We start from the raw sequence: 16203 nt of genomic DNA on the forward strand, positions 1-16203 counted from the left end.
CAGTTTTAATGCTGACAGCTGTACTCTGCTGTATTAGCAGTCCCTAGTTGGATTGCTGCCTGTTGGGCTGGCCAGCTGCAAACTAATGGAGGGCAGCTGTGGGACAGCCTAAGCAGTGGGTGCATGCAGCAAGGACATGTGCCCCATAAAGTCAATGTAGCCTTTGTTTTGGTCTTCTTGGGATGGGAGCTGCAATGAAAGTATAAATACTTAATCTAAATCCAGCACAGCTGTGGAAAACCATAAACATAACCTTAAGCCTACCTTCCTTGTGTATGAGATACAAACCAGCTTAGGGCAGAGAGCAGTTTGAAGCACTGTCAAGCAGAAGAAAAAAGTATTCATCATGTAATTCTTGTTTTTAAAAATAGCTTTATTCTTCAGAGTCTGTTAGAAACTGGACCTTCAACAGGCTGCCCCCTCCATGTGAGAGCTTCCCTCCCTGTGTGCCCCAAGCAGGAGCTCAGGCAGGGTTGAGCTGACCCACGGGTGTCTCTCTCTCTCTGTGGCAGGGATCCCCCAAGCAGGAGCTCAGGCAGGGTTGAGCTGACCCACGGGTGTCTCTCTCTCTCTCTCTGTGGCAGGGATCCCCCAAGCAGGAGCTCAGGCAGGGTTGAGCTGACCCACAGGTGTCTCTCTCTCTCTGGTGGCAGGGATCCCCCAAGCAGGAGCTCAGGCAGGGTTGAGCTGACCCGTGGGTGTCTCTCTCTCTGTGGCAGGGATCTTTGGGCAGCGCCTGGAGGACACGGTGCAGTACGAGCGGCGCTATGGGCAGCGCCTGGCCCCGCTGCTGGTGGAGCAGTGCGTGGACTTCATCCGGGAGCGAGGCCTCACCGAGGAGGGGCTCTTCCGCATGCCCGGACAGGCCAACCTCGTCAAAGATCTGCAGGACTCTTTTGACTGTGGAGAGAAACCCCTTTTTGACAGGTGAGTTGACATCACCAAATTCAGGCTGGTGTATGTGTGACATGTAAAATCTGCCAGTAATGTCCATGCAGTGGCAATCCTGGCTTGCATGTTCTCATGTTCTTTCCACACCATCATCCTCTCTGTTGAAAGCGCTGATGAAGCTTTCTCCCACCTGGTGGTGGGTGTGGAGGCCTTTATTCAGCTCAGTGGTGGAGCAGAGCTCATTGGTCTGTGTGGGGCTCCTCCAGTGTTTCAGCTTAAGCACATGTTGAATGAAAAGCATTGCTAGATTTGGGTGCAGCAAACTGAGAGGCTGGTGGGATCCCATCAGAGAAATGGTTGTGACAGAGCTGAACTAGGTGATGTACTGCTTTCAGATGTTGCATTCTCCCAGCAGATCTGCCTGGAGCAATATCTTGACTCTTCCTTTGTCACCAGGTTTCAGAATAGTCACCACCATCTGACATGTTTTACCTGGCCTTTATGCCAGCAGCTGTTTTGTAGATGCTCAGCTTAATATTGGTTCCCATGGGAGGAGTGCCAACCCTGTCTCTGCATGCTCCATCCAAGGGCAGCAAGGGAAGGGCAGCTCTCAGCTGTGCTGTCTCTACATTGGCCCTCAGGCAGTCAGATGATGAGAAAGATGAATGCTGTCAAGGCCTTCCAGCCAATAGCTGTCCTTACCCTGTAACTAACATTTCATGCACTCTGTCAGAAGTGCATCCTGCCTGGAGTGAAGGTCAGCATTGTGCAAAGCTCAATAGCCCTTTGCGAAATGGGGCTTGACCCTAACAGAGACCTTGAACTTCAGGGATATTTGGATCCAAGGGTGTTGTGTAGATCTGGTCTGATCTCTATCACAGGTCCATAAATGAGATCAGATCTGGGATCTTGTCTTGGAGGCCTGGCATCATTTCTTGCTGATCCTCACTAGCCCAGACTTTCCAGGTGATGCCAGCGGCATCTGGCGTGTTACCAACACATTAACCTTTGGGGATTGCTCCCCTGGACCTGCAGCCAGTCTCAACCTTGCCAATCCCTTCCCTTCCCTCCCTACCACTGCAGGAAGAGCCAGGACTGTCTCCTGCGTGGGCAGAAACAGTGTTTGGTCTCATCTTGGGAAGTATATCTTCAGAGTTTATTTGAAACATTCTTTTAATTCTTCCCTTCCCTCAGCTTCCCAGACCACCCATCCTCCTTTCTTTGATTCCTAACCACAAACAGCATTTGTTCCCTAAATGGAAGTGTCAAACATTTAGAAATATTTTCATGAAAAAATAAGTTTGAAATCATCAAATTTTCTCAGTTAATTTTTTCTTGAACAAAACCTTTGTGTTTTTAATTGAATGTCTGGGTGTTCTAGTTCAGAATTAGAATTATCTTAATTCAGTGCTTACACTGTGGAACAGGAGTATCTACAGAAGGAATTAATTAGGAGTGAAAGTTTCAATTTCAAGTTTTATTTAGCCTTATCTAACTTTGTTATGTAGATAAACCAAGCCTCCACAGAGCATTTTTAAAGCAAAATACAATTGTACAATAGTTTGGATTGGAAGGGACCTTAAAGCTCATCTCCTTCAAGCCCCTTGCCATGGGCAGGGATACCTTCCACTAGATCAGGTTGCTCAGAGCCCTTTCAACCTGGCTTTGAACACTTCCAGGGATGGAACATCCACAGAAACCTCTTGCAGTGCCTTACCCCAGCTCAGGTGCAGAGAGCACTTTTATTTGCACAGGTATTTGCACTGGCTAAACAGATCAGGGCTAAGTCTCCCCTTTTGGAGAGGCACCAAGGACCTCCAGGAAGGAATGGCTGCCTTGTGTGTGTCAGTGTGTAATGCAGCAACGAAGGGTTCAGTGCACAATCGAAGGAAGCAAGCCTGGAGTACCCGAGTAGTGGAAAATTGAGGGTGTCCCAGTTGTTGCCTTTTGCTCTTTCCACCATTCCCCATACAGTCTGTCTCACACACCTGTAGTCACAGAGAGCAGGAAGGGAGAGGGAGTGCCACTCTGGCTAAATTAAATGCTTCCCCTCCTAGCAACCATAATTTTCTCAATGTGTAACTACAGCTTATTTCTGTATGGCCTGGGATACCTCAGCAGCAGAAGTGTGAAATCCTTATGCTTCTTTCCAAATCAGGTGCAGTGAAAGGAATATCCTTTCTTATTTCCCAGCTGCAGTCAGTGCTTTTAGACATCTTTTGTAACTACAGTGATATCCCAGGCTTATGGCCTGCCTGCCCCATGATGGATCAAACCTCTGCAATGACTGACAATTAAAATATTTATTTTTAAAAGGCTTTCTTTTCCAATGTTCTTATGAAAGGCCAGGTGTTGCTGTTTTGGAAGCACCTAGAGCAGTCTGTTGCTGTTGCACTTTCATGTTGACTGAAAGTCTGGCTGCATTTCATATGGCATCATGGATGAAACAGTTACTGCAGACAGTGGCCCTGAAGCTCTGTTCTGGGCTCTGCTTCTCAGGGATAGTCAGATCCACCATCCATGCCTGAAACTTCACACTAAAGGAAAAAAAAAATAAGGGTATTGATCTCATTTGTAAAACACTTTAATCAGCTGAAGAAAACCACTGTGTAAAACTCTGATATTCTTTAATATGATGGAGCTCTTTAATAGGAATAGCATGAGCAAGATGAGGAGTATGTAGTATCTGCTGACAGTTTCCTGTTGTAGTTTTCCCAGTTTTCTTTTAGCTGTGTGTTCCAAAAAAGAAACATACTAAATAGAAGAGATTCAGCTTTTGGAGAGAAGAAAGGATTTGAAGCTCTCTTGCCCAGTGCTCACTGATATGTTTTTCTCAGAATTCTTTAAAGACAGTCAGGGTAATGGTGGAGCTGGTGACAGAATCTGTTTAGACTTCCAACAGTCAAAACCTTTGAGGAGGTCATCTGCAATGATTAACAGTGTTGTACCACAGGAAAATTGGAATGAGGGAGAGATATCCCCATATCCAGAAGCTGGGTAGCTGGAAAGGGTTCATCATGGGATCTGACACCTCAACCCCAATTTCAAAGTGAAGGAGAAAAAAGAGGAAAAAGAAGTTCCTGGACTAGGAGAGGAAATAAAAGCTGATATCCTATCATAACAGATGGGCTAGGATGGTTCCAGATACCACAAGCCAGGCAGCCATACCAAAAGGCAATAGAGGACCTGGAGGAAATACAGCTTCTGCCCTTTTTACTGAATGATTGAGCAGGGCACGTGGGAGCCCAGCCCATGAGCTGTACATGTGTGCTGGCTGGGGAGAGCATAGGAAGGATCAGTGAGAGACTCAGCAGTTATGTTTCACAGAGCAGGGATGCATCTGTTGTCAGTGCTGTGTGATCACTGTGCACTTGCCTGCACTATTCCTCACATTCCTGGTCCACACTAGCAGAGGAACCACAGCATCACCCTACCTTAAGCAGTATCATGGACAGGCATATCCCTTCCACTGCCTGTGTTACCTGAGGTGCATTTCTGTCCTGACAGAATGGAGATTTCCCTTGTTCCCAGGCAGACCTTCCTGCCTACTACCAATGACTAGGAAGAGCTTCCTTCCATGTGCCTACTTTGTCCCTAAGAGGGCCCTTGATGCACCCCCAACAAAAGGCATCAAGCTTTGGGGTAGTGTGGGTTTCTAAATTTCCTTCCCTCTTCTCTGTTGCAGCAACACAGATGTTCACACTGTGGCGTCCCTCCTGAAGCTTTACCTTCGAGAGCTGCCAGAGCCTGTCATCCCCTTTGCCAAATACGAAGACTTTCTTTCTTGTGGACAGCTACTCTCAAAAGATGAGGGAGAGGTCAGTGATCCTTCTAATCTGCCTCCTCAGAGGATGTTCCCAAGAATCAATGTAGTAGAGTTTTTTTCCTCATCTCTTCAAACTTGATTTAAATTAATGAAGTCCCTGGGAAACTTTCCCTGAATTTTCCTGGAGCTGTGAATGAGGTGCTGTTATCACAGGCTGCTACCTAAAACAAAAAGTCAGTCCAGTAGCCTGGTGCATCTTTCTTCAGAGCAAAGCTCTTGTGTAGCATAATTGGCAAGAGATGCAAGGTAGGAGGAAATCTGGGTTCCTTTCTCACCTTTGCTGTTCACTCACTAATAAGCTGTATGGAGTCACTCCCTTTGTCTGTGTTTTCCATTTTATATATCAGAACACTATGCTCTCCTTCCCAAAGATTTTAGTGGATGAGACATTGATCAGTGCAATGGTCTTTGTATTTCTTAGAGGAAAGTCATTATGGGAAGGCAGGCTATGATATTATCCTAGAACTAGGGGGAAATAATGCTATGAATACTTTGCCAGAACCTTCTTACAATGCTCTTGTCTTTGGTTTCCAGGCATGGGAAAGGGCTGACAAAAGCTACCAAGTCTGTAGCAGTCATGAAGTAGGATCATTTGCAATGTGTTTGATCTTTTTCATCCATATTGTGGTGCTCCCTTAGCCCTTTGCAGATTGCAAAGGCACATTAGATGTGGTCTGATGTGGGTGCCACCTTCTAGGACAGAAACTTGAAGAGGCTGTTACTTGTGTCTTTCCTTTGCTAAAGAAGCCAAGGCCCGAGGGCTTGTAAGTTGTGGTCCCCAGTTCTGTCCCTTTTCTCTGTGTGGTCTTGTCTTTGTCTCTGGCAGAATTTGTAAAAACTGTTGCTCACTGTGAGTCTAGGGTTCACTTTCAGTTCAAGTAGCAGAAGGCTCTGTGGAGATTGCCCTTTATGATGCCCACAGGAACATGCTTGTTTGCATGCATCAAATGGATCATATGTGGCAATATAAGTTTTTTATGGTTAAAAGGCAAATAAATAATGCAACCTCTGGTCAACTGTGAGAAAGCAAATTTCTATGCATGACACAGCATGTTACCACATGTGGATATGTACTTGCATTCTGGACACAGCCACATCAGGGTGCCAGTGCACTAGTGCTGTATTTTAGTAGGTAGAGGTGTGTGTCTACTCTCTCCAAAACGTGCTCATTTTCTGCCTTGACCTTAGTGAACTCAGGCATCTCTGCAGGGTGCTGTGTTACAGACCCCACAGCGGTTATTTCACAAGAAACTGCAGCATTTCAAAGGCAGTGGAGCTGGTTTGATTTTGGTTGTAAGATGTGCAGACTGGGAAGTTTTGCATCCATTAAGCACTATTGCACAAGAGTAGAGACACTGCCAAATTGGGCAAACATAATTGTACATCACTGCTCAGCTTATTAGCTATGTTGTTTGCCCGATTTTGTCTGCACAGGCTACAGCAGTTTGGGAAGCAACATCTGCGGAGCAAGGTCAGACTCAAATGACTTGTAGGGCAGAATTCTCTTTAGATTAGAAAGGCAATGGGGAGCACTAGGTAGCCAAAATGAGCACTTAGAAAGCACAGCACTGCTCATAGCACAGAGTTGTTTTGTTAAGGTGCTGTTGTAAACATAAGCAATTTTGGTATTGTCAGGGAAACCTGGAACCTCAACGTGGGCTGTTTACCTTTCAGAAAGGAAGGTGGAGTGCACACAGCAGGGCTGGAGAGGCTGTACGTGCACAGTAGCACGTGGAGCAGAATGCAGCACAAAGTCATGCCTAGCCTATGGGGCCTGACTCGCCTCCCACGTGGAAAATCCCCCTGCTCACAAACGTGGTTTCAGTGAAACCATGATTTTTAACACGTCATGGTAAGCAGGGAATTTAAAAATCAAACATTTTGTTTTGTAAAGGTATTTTGAAACAACATGTAGTTGTACTGGTTTAATTTGAAGTACTGCTTTCTTTTAATTTTTCACTTGAAAGTTTTGAATGAGACTTTTGGACTCTTAGTATAATTTTTGTTTTGTATGGCCATCCTAACCTCACACCCAAAAAAACCAGAATTGCCTACAGCAAAGTAGCCTTTCAGATGAATTTGTGGGACCTCATGCTGCTACACTGGGACTATGGATAGGAATTTTTTGTGGTGATTATTAGCCTAGCTCCAGTACTGCCCTAAGTTTTTATTCAAATTGCTTTTCATCTTCATTCTGCACCCAGCTGATCTCTGGTGTTTGAATGCAAACAGGGCTGTAACAGGCCTTGGGTGGTGCTGAGGTCTCCAGGTATTTCAGCAAGATTGCAGCATTAGAAAAGATTTGATTCTGATCCAAACTGATTGGGAGGAGGGTTTGAAAATTAAGAGCAAGAGGGATCTTCAAAAGCCTAAAAACTCATTTGAGTCTGAGCTGCCTTTACATGGTGGCATTGTAGCCTTCCCAGCTACCTGTACACTAGAGATGCAAACAACACTTCAGTGGATTGAACACAGGTATTCAAGTTTTTTTTAAAGAGGCATCTGAATTTTTATGAACATTTAAAGTGTTGCTAGTTTTCCAGCCAAATTAGAAGCTCTGAATTGGTGCTGATCTGTTACACGCATTTCAAAATCCTTGGGTTTGGGATCATTCATTGGAAAGCAGCATTTTCAAGGAGGTAAGAGTTATTTCTGCAAAATCCCACGATAAATAACAGTACAGTGCTTGCATTGCTTGCTGGGCTGCAGACATTGGCAGTGACCAGTGCTGTTTGTCTCTACAGGAGTTTCAAGTTTGTGTTTTCCACTGTGCTGTCACTGTGGTGTTCCTAGGCTAAGCCTCTGCCTTCTGTTGGTCAGGCCTTGGAAAGGACCAATCTGGCAGAGCTGATACATGCTGCAGTAGGGAGAGAGAGCTTTTCTTACCTGTCAGGTGTTTGTACTTTGATGAATATAAAGATACTCTCTGTGTAATCCCGTGCCTGAGATTCCTTGTGACAAAGCATTGATTGTAAATTCTTAGAATAATTTTTTCTTTCAGGTAGCATCTTTTACCTTTAGGTCATGTTTCCTGCTGTTCACAGCTGCCTAAGTTTCTGTTTCAAAGTTTTCTCTTACATCCAGTAGAGCCAATGGCATTTTAATTCAGAGCACTTGAAATACAGTGCCAAATACCATCCTGATTTCCCTATTTGAAATAAATTGGGTTACAGAGCAAAATTCAAGAGGAATTAGGCCTGTTAGCTCACCTAGTTCTGGTTCAAACTTGCCACTTGAAAGTTGATTGACCTTAACAACTGACCTTAACTTTCACATCAGTAGCAGCTATCTTTGGCTGAAAAATTTTTAGAAGTTGAGAAAAGAGGATTGAGATTTTCAGAAGAGACTGGACTTTTAATGGTGTCTCCATTGCTGTCACCATTAAACAAGCATAGTGTTTAAGCTAAGGAATTATAAAGTGGTTACTGCTTTTAAGAATTTTAAGTTTCAGGTTTTTATTAGAGAATTATTTTTTTTGTGCTGGGATGTACAGAATAAAAAAGTACCTGTATATTTAAGGTAATAAGGACGAAGGCAGGACTAGGCGCTGCTCTATGGATCCTTCTGACTTGTCTGGACCAGAGAAATCAGGAATACATTGCAAGAGTTTGGCCAACAGAATTCCCTTCCTAACATTACTTAAAAATTCAAGGGGAGTTTGAAATAATTGTTCAGCTGCACTTTTTTGGAACCATTTCCTTCTGGAATTTCTCCATCATAAGTTCGCAGCTATCACTCTTCCTTAAATGTGCTTTGGTATCTGTTTTTCCACAAAAGGTTTCATTGTGTCCAAAAATAAGCAAATCTCCAGGGCAACAGCAGCATTGAGGAACAAGCAAATGATACTTGGGATTGTGGCAGGACAATAACCTCCTGAGTCAGAGGTTTTCATTAGATGATTTAAGTAGCTTCAGGGGTTTAAGTCATTCCTTCAACTGATGTGTCATCTTACATTTTAATGTAAAGAGTGTAAAGACAGAAATTTTGTGAGGAAGTATGTCCCAGGTCAGAATGACTGCAAATGGAAGTATGTCATTAATTAGGAGGCAGCTAAATTGGACTCATTTAGCTTTTTCAAGAAAAAACTTTCCTCTGCTCAACTGAGCATTACTGCAATGTATTTATACTGCACTCAGTGCCTCTGAGTTTCAGAAAGGCAAAGGCACATCTGCTGGTACCAGTGCCAGGCAGGCTTTAAAGGCCGGCAGGCCTCACTAAATGAAGAGTTCTCTCTCAACCATTAAAGTTCACAGGAGGATTTCCACTAAGAGCTGAATAGAGTTCTGGACATTGGGGTTTTGGTAAGGCACAACACACTGGATGCCACCTCTTCTAAAGGAAAGCCTTTGTGTTATCCTCTGTTTTCAGCATTTGGCTGTGGAACGAGGACTTTGTAGTCCTAAAGGAAGGTCACGTCTACTTTGTTTACATTAATAGATCTGCTTCTTGTTTTTCCTGTCCCTCAGGGTACCCAGGAACTGGTTAAACAGGTGAAGAATTTGCCCCAAGCCAACTACAACCTCCTCAAATACATATGCAAGTAAGTGAAATTAATTAACACTTGGAAAAGTCTCTAAGTTTTGTGAGGCTGTCTTATATGCAAATAATATACTCTGAAAGTATGAATATTCAAAAACTACCACTTAAGTGTAAGTTACAACTCCTTTAAAAATGTGGAGGTGAATGCAGCCTGCCTGAAGGAAGCTCTTGGTTTATCCAAGAGGATCAGCCAAGCAAATTGCTGCCACCTGCAGCCTTGGCAGCATGCATGAATGATACTAATACATTATATTGTTTATTTCAGAAGCACCTACAGATCACTAAAGGTAGACACTTATTCCAGATACTGCACACTTGGAAGATTATGACACAAGCTGAGTAGCAGCTGCAGTCAGAATAGCCAGTCTGGCATTTGCTCTGGTTTGGAAGTGGGGTTAGTAGTGGCTTCCTCTTGGATTCCCAGGGATTCCACAGCCTTGTCTCCTCTTATCTCTGCTGATTTTCCCAGTTTTTGAGCTGCCTCTTTATCTGGGGATTGGAAGGAGATGATTTTTGAAGACTACTTCCAACTCCAACCATTCTATGGTTCTGTGATCTGTATTTTGTTAGATTCAAGCCAAGCCACTAAGTTCTTTCCACAGGCTGGTAGTTCTTGGACAAGGAGATGACTTATTACTTCTCTTATATCTGTAAATGGAAATCTGCCAAAGTCAACCCATGTAAATTGAGAATTTCCATAAAAATGCAAAAATCTATCCTTTCAGGCCCAGTAGTAGGCTGGGTCACTGCTAGGTGGGTACCTCTGGCAGAAAACATCCTCTTTTCTCTGGTTCATACACTGGGAGAGATCTGGGGTTACACTGAATATCTAAGCTACAGTAGTTCCTCAAATCATTTCAGGTGTCAGGGTTGTATGAAACCAGGACAAAACTCAATGCTTTTAGTCTGAGAAGTGACTTATGAATTCCCTCTTCCTTTTATTTTTCTGGGGGTTTCTTCAAGGTTCCTTGATGAAGTTCAGGCTCATTCCAGCATTAACAAAATGAGTGTCCAGAACCTGGCTACAGTATTTGGACCAAACATTCTGCGGCCCAAAATGGAGGATCCAGTGACCATGATGGAAGGTAGGTGCTGTTCTGGGGGATGGCACAGCAGCTGTATTTTGGAGCTGCAAGTGAAAGGCATACATTCCTTGGTAGCTGTATCAGTTTCCTGCACAGTCAGAACAAGTCAAGCCATCCCTTTCATCAGGGCCTGTGAGGGTGTTCCAGTTGGCCTCTTATCCTACTCACCACTAGGACTGGGAGTGTCTCTCCTCTCCACCATGAGGAGATGCCTCCACACCCCTGAAACTCTTTCTGAGCCTATTGCTAAAATGAAAGCTCAGCTGTTTTTTCAGAAGGACTGTGCTTAAGTACCAAACTGCAGTAATTTAGTATTGGTGCATTTCAGTGCTCCCTGTAGAGAGCATCCAGGCCATGAGCAAAGGGATGTAGTTCTGGCTGTACCACAGTGGCTACAACTAGAAGTGTCTTAGAAGTGTTGCCTTCTAAGGAGACTGTATGGATCAAAACTTCACAGAATCAAAAATAAAAGAGTTGAAAATCATTTAATTTTGGATGTAAAAAAATCTGAAGCTTTAAAATTATTTGCTTCCATACAAATCAAGCAGGCTGACATTAGGTCTGGGATACAAGTCTTCTCCCAGGTTCCACTGAAACACGACTACTGTAGTGCAAGTTTTAGCAAGGTTTTTGCCTAAAGTTTTGTAGGATTTTGGCAAGCCTGCAAAAAGAATTGATTAATTAATTAGGCACAGATGGAGATGCTGTGCCCAAGATACCTGAACTTGGCTCTGGTTCTGCTCCCTAGCTGTAGAGGACAGCTGACATGGTATTTTGTGTGATGCAAATCCTTCACAGAAGGTGAGTGTTGTCATGCCTTAGCAGCAGCAGTGCCTTTAGCTCTTCACAGGTCATGTGCAGATGTGTCTCCCACGACGGCAACTCACTGTAAGGCAGCAGGACAACTTCAGAGCATGACCTGACATGTTATAGTAGCTCAGGGACTCGAAGCCTACCACAGAGATGTGGGCCATATTATTAAGGGTACATTTGATACCTTTCCCTGGCTGTGCAGAAGGTGCAAATATCGGGGAGGAGCAGGGAGTGCGGGAGCAGTGCTTGTTGTTCACCGGTGAAGGTGGGGACAGCTGTGAGCAGCCTGTGTGCGATGCTGATGCTGGGACTTCCCCTAGTGGCCACGGGGCCAGCGCTGGTACGGCTCTCACAGCCTGGCAGCAGCTGCTCCCTGCTCAGCTGGCACAGGGAACGAGTCTGGCTCAGATCAGCTCAGGCATTGCGTTCTGCAGCTCATCCGATGGCACAGGTGCCTGTACTGTGTGTAGGTGCACATGTGCAGGTGCTGGGGTCTCTCCTCATCATGGTATCACACTACAGTGATCTGACCCGGAATTCTGTATTGTCACAGGTCTGAACCGTAAAAAAATTGGGATATGTAGGCTGGATTTTTAGACTTAATAATTATAGCAGGATGTTTATTTTTTAGTTGAGAATTTAGTTGAGGTTGGTTAGATAAAAGTAACAGAGAAGTGGAAAGACTCTTTTTTTTTTTTTTTTAGCTTCAGGGTAGTCTGAGTCTCCTAAATAAACTGATAATGAGATCTTAACAAAAAGCACTCTAATTGTGTCTCTCTTCAAATTTAACCCATGCATTTCAAATAGAAATACCTGAAGTTTGACAGCTAAATAGTTAGGAATGCCCTTATCTTCAAGACATTTAGTTCTCTTCCTGCATTCACAGACATAAAATAGAAGCAGTAGGTGAGCTATATACATCTTACTATTAGGTCAAAAACTCATCAATAAAATCAAGCTCTTCCCTTGAACCCTGAGCATGTTTGCCTTATTCTCTTTCAGGCAATACTTAAAAATAGAATTGCTTACTCACCCTTCTAAAGGTTTTCCTCTTTTGTAGGAAGTGATTTATATTAGGTTAGGTAAGTGGTGTTCTCTATTAGTTCATAATGGTCTGCTCCACTTCTGGAAGACAGTGGCAGCACATTTCTGTGGATTTAAATAACTGTGAGCACTTTCTGTACTTGCTGTACACCCCCTGCAAGTGCATATATAATGCAGATGTCATACTTCCTGCAAGTTTCTCTAGACACTGAGTACAGCCTGAGCTTAAATTTGTAGTTTTTCAATAAGAATAGTTCTGGGCCTGCTCAGACCAAGAGACTGGGTGCAGCCTAGTCATGCAAACAGGCTGGGGTGAGTCGCAGAGGTCTTTCATGTCTCCTCACCTGCTTGCCTTTGTTTTCCATCCACAGGCACGTCTCTGGTTCAGCACCTGATGACAGTGCTGATCAGTGAGCAGGGGCGGATCTTTGCTGTTCCTCAGGCGGATGTGCCAGGGAGCCAGCTGGAGATCAAACCAATGCGCCAGCGCAGCACTGTCGAGTGGATCTCCGAGGAGGACGGGGAGGACAGCAGGTCACAGAACAGCGCTGCCAGCCCCACTGATTTGCCTTCTGGCAATGCTGTGGCTCTGGAGGCCACTCCAGGACCTGCAGTGAAAATTACTCCTCCAGAGCAGAGTGGCAAATCGGCCCAGCCTGCCACGAGCCCCAGTAAAAGAGTGCAGACGCTGCCTCCGTGGAAATATTCCTTCCGCCAGCAGGGAGCACGGTCTGTGAGCCCAAAGCTGGGCAGCTCATCCTTAGACATCCCCAACCTCTCCTCCAGCGGGAACTGGTTGATGAACGGCCTGTACTCCCTGCGAGGCCATCGCCGGACAGCCTCTGGGGAACGAGTGAAAGACTCGTGTTCCTCCCAGAGACTCTCCACTTACGACAATGTCCCCTCATCCAGCCTGTCCCTCAGCACACACAGCATGGCCAGCACCACCTGGTCCACATCATCCTGTGAGATCTCCGTGATGGACTCGGTGAGCAGCTGCCCAGCCTGCCGGGCCAGTGACTCTTCTGCTTTGAGCTCCCTAAAAACAGAGTGGGTAACTCAGGGCTCGCTGTCCCAGAGCGAGGGCAAGACTGCAGATCTGGAGAACAGCATGGACAGGTTTGAAGCCTGCAGCAGCAGCAGCAGTGAACAGAGTGACCTGGCTGCAGCTTCCCGAGACTCTGTCCAGTGCTCCAGGGCCTTACAGAGCTTGGTGGTGGAGCTAAAGACAGAGCTGAGTAAACAGAGGACTGAATATGAGACTAGTATCAAAAGGTAATGTCATTTGCAGGGGGCAAAAGGAAGTAATCTGTCAACATTTTCCCCTGTCTGAACATGGGTGTGGGCTGCCAAGGGTACCAGGTCTCAGCCCTGAAGTTTGGGGTTGGGTGACAGCAGATTTGTTTCTACATTTTCCTTGCTACTCTCTGAATCCAACTTTTCTTTCTCTGATTTGAGAGAGCATCAAGAAGAAAACAAAGGGGACACAGGGAAATCCAATGCTTCATATTCTGTGTGTTCACTGTAAATGAGAGTTGCACAGGTAATGCCAGTCTGCTCTCAGTGTCAGAGAAATAGCAAAGCAAACATCTTGTAGGGAGGAATTGGGACCCAGGATGGTCAGGCCTCAACAAGCATAATCTCTGCAGGTGTGGATACTTGCACCAGACCAGTCTGAAACTGAGGGCTTCTTGTTCTTTTCCCAACACCAGCATTATTGAGGAAACGGCTCTTGATTATTTTCCACAGGTTTTTTTTGGGGTGGTAGTTTTGGGACTCTATCTAAGATACAATGTTTTCAGCAGCCTTTTTGTGTTGAACTTCTAGAAATCTCACTTTTGGTATCTGATGTAGAAGTGTGGTCCTTGGCTGATGGGACAACCTAGCTTGGAGGAGCAGCATGAACCATGTCATTTGCCACCTGGTATTTCCTTGCACAACTGCTGGTGCTGTACTTTCCATCTGAGCTCAGAAAAATTCATTTCAGCTTTCAGGAGAGCTGTGTGTAGGGCTGGGGCTGTAGGAAGTATTAATAAAAAGGGAGTCATTAATTTCTGTGAGTATGTTAGGTTTTATGAGTGTATGTGATAATAGAAAGACTTTTAGGAAAGCATTCAGGGGAAATAGGCACACTAAATATTGGTGCTTAAAGGAATTAGATATATTTTAATATACAGCCATGTGCAAAATTGCACACCATATTGTAATACATGCTGCTCTGAAGCACCAGTACTCTGCACTGAAGAAGGGCTGTAGTCCCATTTCTTACAAAGAGTTGAGTTCTCAGGGTTTAGGGTTTTTTAGTTTTAAGGTGTTACTGTTATACTCCTTCAATTATTAAAACTCAGATTGGAAATTGAGGTATGAAAATGCTGCCAGTCTCTCAAACATGGTACAAAAGCATGTAAGAGTGTTGGGATTGTGTAGCACAGCTTTAGGCTGCGTTTTTTGGCACTTATTTCTTGTTAAGGTAGATTCTCAAAAATGTATCTGAACTGTGATCTCTTCCCATGGGCCAGTTGTTAAGGTAGGAATTCCTCTTGCTATCTTCCTGCTTTATTTTATGATTTCCTCTGGTGGTGGCTTGCCAGCCTCTGCTGCGTTTCTGCCTCTTGCACTGTGCTACCTTGGTGTGTGGAGCTGGAAGGAGAATCCAGCTGTGCAGCAGTTCCAGTCCCCACCTAACATCCCCAAGTGGGAGAAAAGCCCCAGCTGCTGTGTTTGAGGTGTAAGAGCTCATGAAACACCAGCAGCTGCTAGCATGGGATGTTGGGAAGGGTCTGTGAATGAGGGTGGAAGTTCATGACTTACATGGTTTGTTTTTTTTGATGGCCTACTGATACAGAATGGGAGGAGCCAAGGGTTATGTCTTACATTTAATTGTGCAGAGCTGCCCTGGCAAGCCTTGTTGCAGGGATACAGGTTAATAAACAGAAGTACCAGGCTACAGAACCTGGAAATGTGTAGCTGCACATTTCTTGCCTGCTGCCTGGGGGAAGAGATGGTTTTCCACCTTTTATCAGTAAAACTGTTCCAATAGGGCCTTAAGGTGCTGACATCAGGAGCATCCAGGAAGATCTGTTCTCCATTCCAGCTGTTGAGCTGCTTCAGCTCCAACACCTGCCTTTCCCCTGCAGCTGGACAGGACAGAGAGCACTACGGCTCCAGGGGAGGACTCTAAATTGGCCAGGTCTCACAGGGCAAAGTAGCTGAGAGGAAAATGCTTAAGGAACGAAAGAGTTTCATAAAACCTGGCAAGGTGCAATCACTGCCTTTCTGTATTAAACAGGATGACTCCAGCTGTTTGGGCCTACAGCCTGAAGGATTGTGCTGTCAAGTCTAAGAATTTCAAGCCAAGTTTTTCAGCTCTCAAAAATTTTGCAATGTTTTTACTACATCTGCAGCAATTTATAGGTGCAAAAGTATGTTCCTTTTCAGACTGCATGGAAGTCTGCTACTATGGAAAGACAGGAGCTAACTAGCAAAGTAGGGAGCTGCTTAGCACAAAAGATTTAGGCTGCCTCACCAGCTTTATTTTATTGAAGATAATTTAGTCCCCTGAAATTGTACATGTGCTTGTGTGGTTTGCAGAACCGTGTGTATCTAGCAGGACATATTTTAATGAAAGAATATGAGCTTTTTTCTTGGCACGTACATAAGTGAAGGGAAAGCAGAGTGAGTACCTGCCTGGGGCAGAGGTAAGGAACACTTGCTGATGGAAAAGCTGTTATTTCTCATCAACTGCCCATTTTCTCTCTCTTAGTCAGAGGGAGGCAAGTTTTATTGCCTTCCTGTAACCACTCTGTTCCCAAGCATTTCTCCCTCAAGGCTAGTGTAATTACCAGACATTCTCTGTTGAGTTTCAGTAATTCATGTTTACCACCTGGCACTCTTAAGAAAGTGTAAGCACTGGGAGAGGACTGTTATGAATGTAGCAATGCTGTAAGCACTGTGACCCTGTGTAATTCAGTCCTGAGTTAGCAGTGCAGGCTGTTGTAGTTGACC

General features: G+C 44.7%; 1 protein-coding gene across 4 annotated transcripts in view; it reads left to right on the top strand.

Annotated features, from left to right (window-relative positions):
* The window catches only part of ARHGAP22 (Rho GTPase activating protein 22), a 120726-nt gene that overhangs the window by 96775 nt on the left and 7748 nt on the right, over nt 1-16203 (top strand). For all 4 annotated transcript variants that reach the window (XM_077183102.1, XM_077183103.1, XM_077183104.1 and 1 more), the window contains 5 exons: nt 720-927; nt 4577-4709; nt 9184-9257; nt 10220-10341; nt 12570-13473. In XM_077183102.1, coding sequence (XP_077039217.1) covers nt 720-927; nt 4577-4709; nt 9184-9257; nt 10220-10341; nt 12570-13473 — 1441 coding nt within the window. The remainder of the gene's footprint in view (nt 1-719; nt 928-4576; nt 4710-9183; nt 9258-10219; nt 10342-12569; nt 13474-16203) is intronic.

The sequence above is a fragment of the Agelaius phoeniceus genome, chromosome 9, assembly GCF_051311805.1.
Source record: "Agelaius phoeniceus isolate bAgePho1 chromosome 9, bAgePho1.hap1, whole genome shotgun sequence".
Lineage (NCBI taxonomy): Eukaryota > Metazoa > Chordata > Aves > Passeriformes > Icteridae > Agelaius > Agelaius phoeniceus.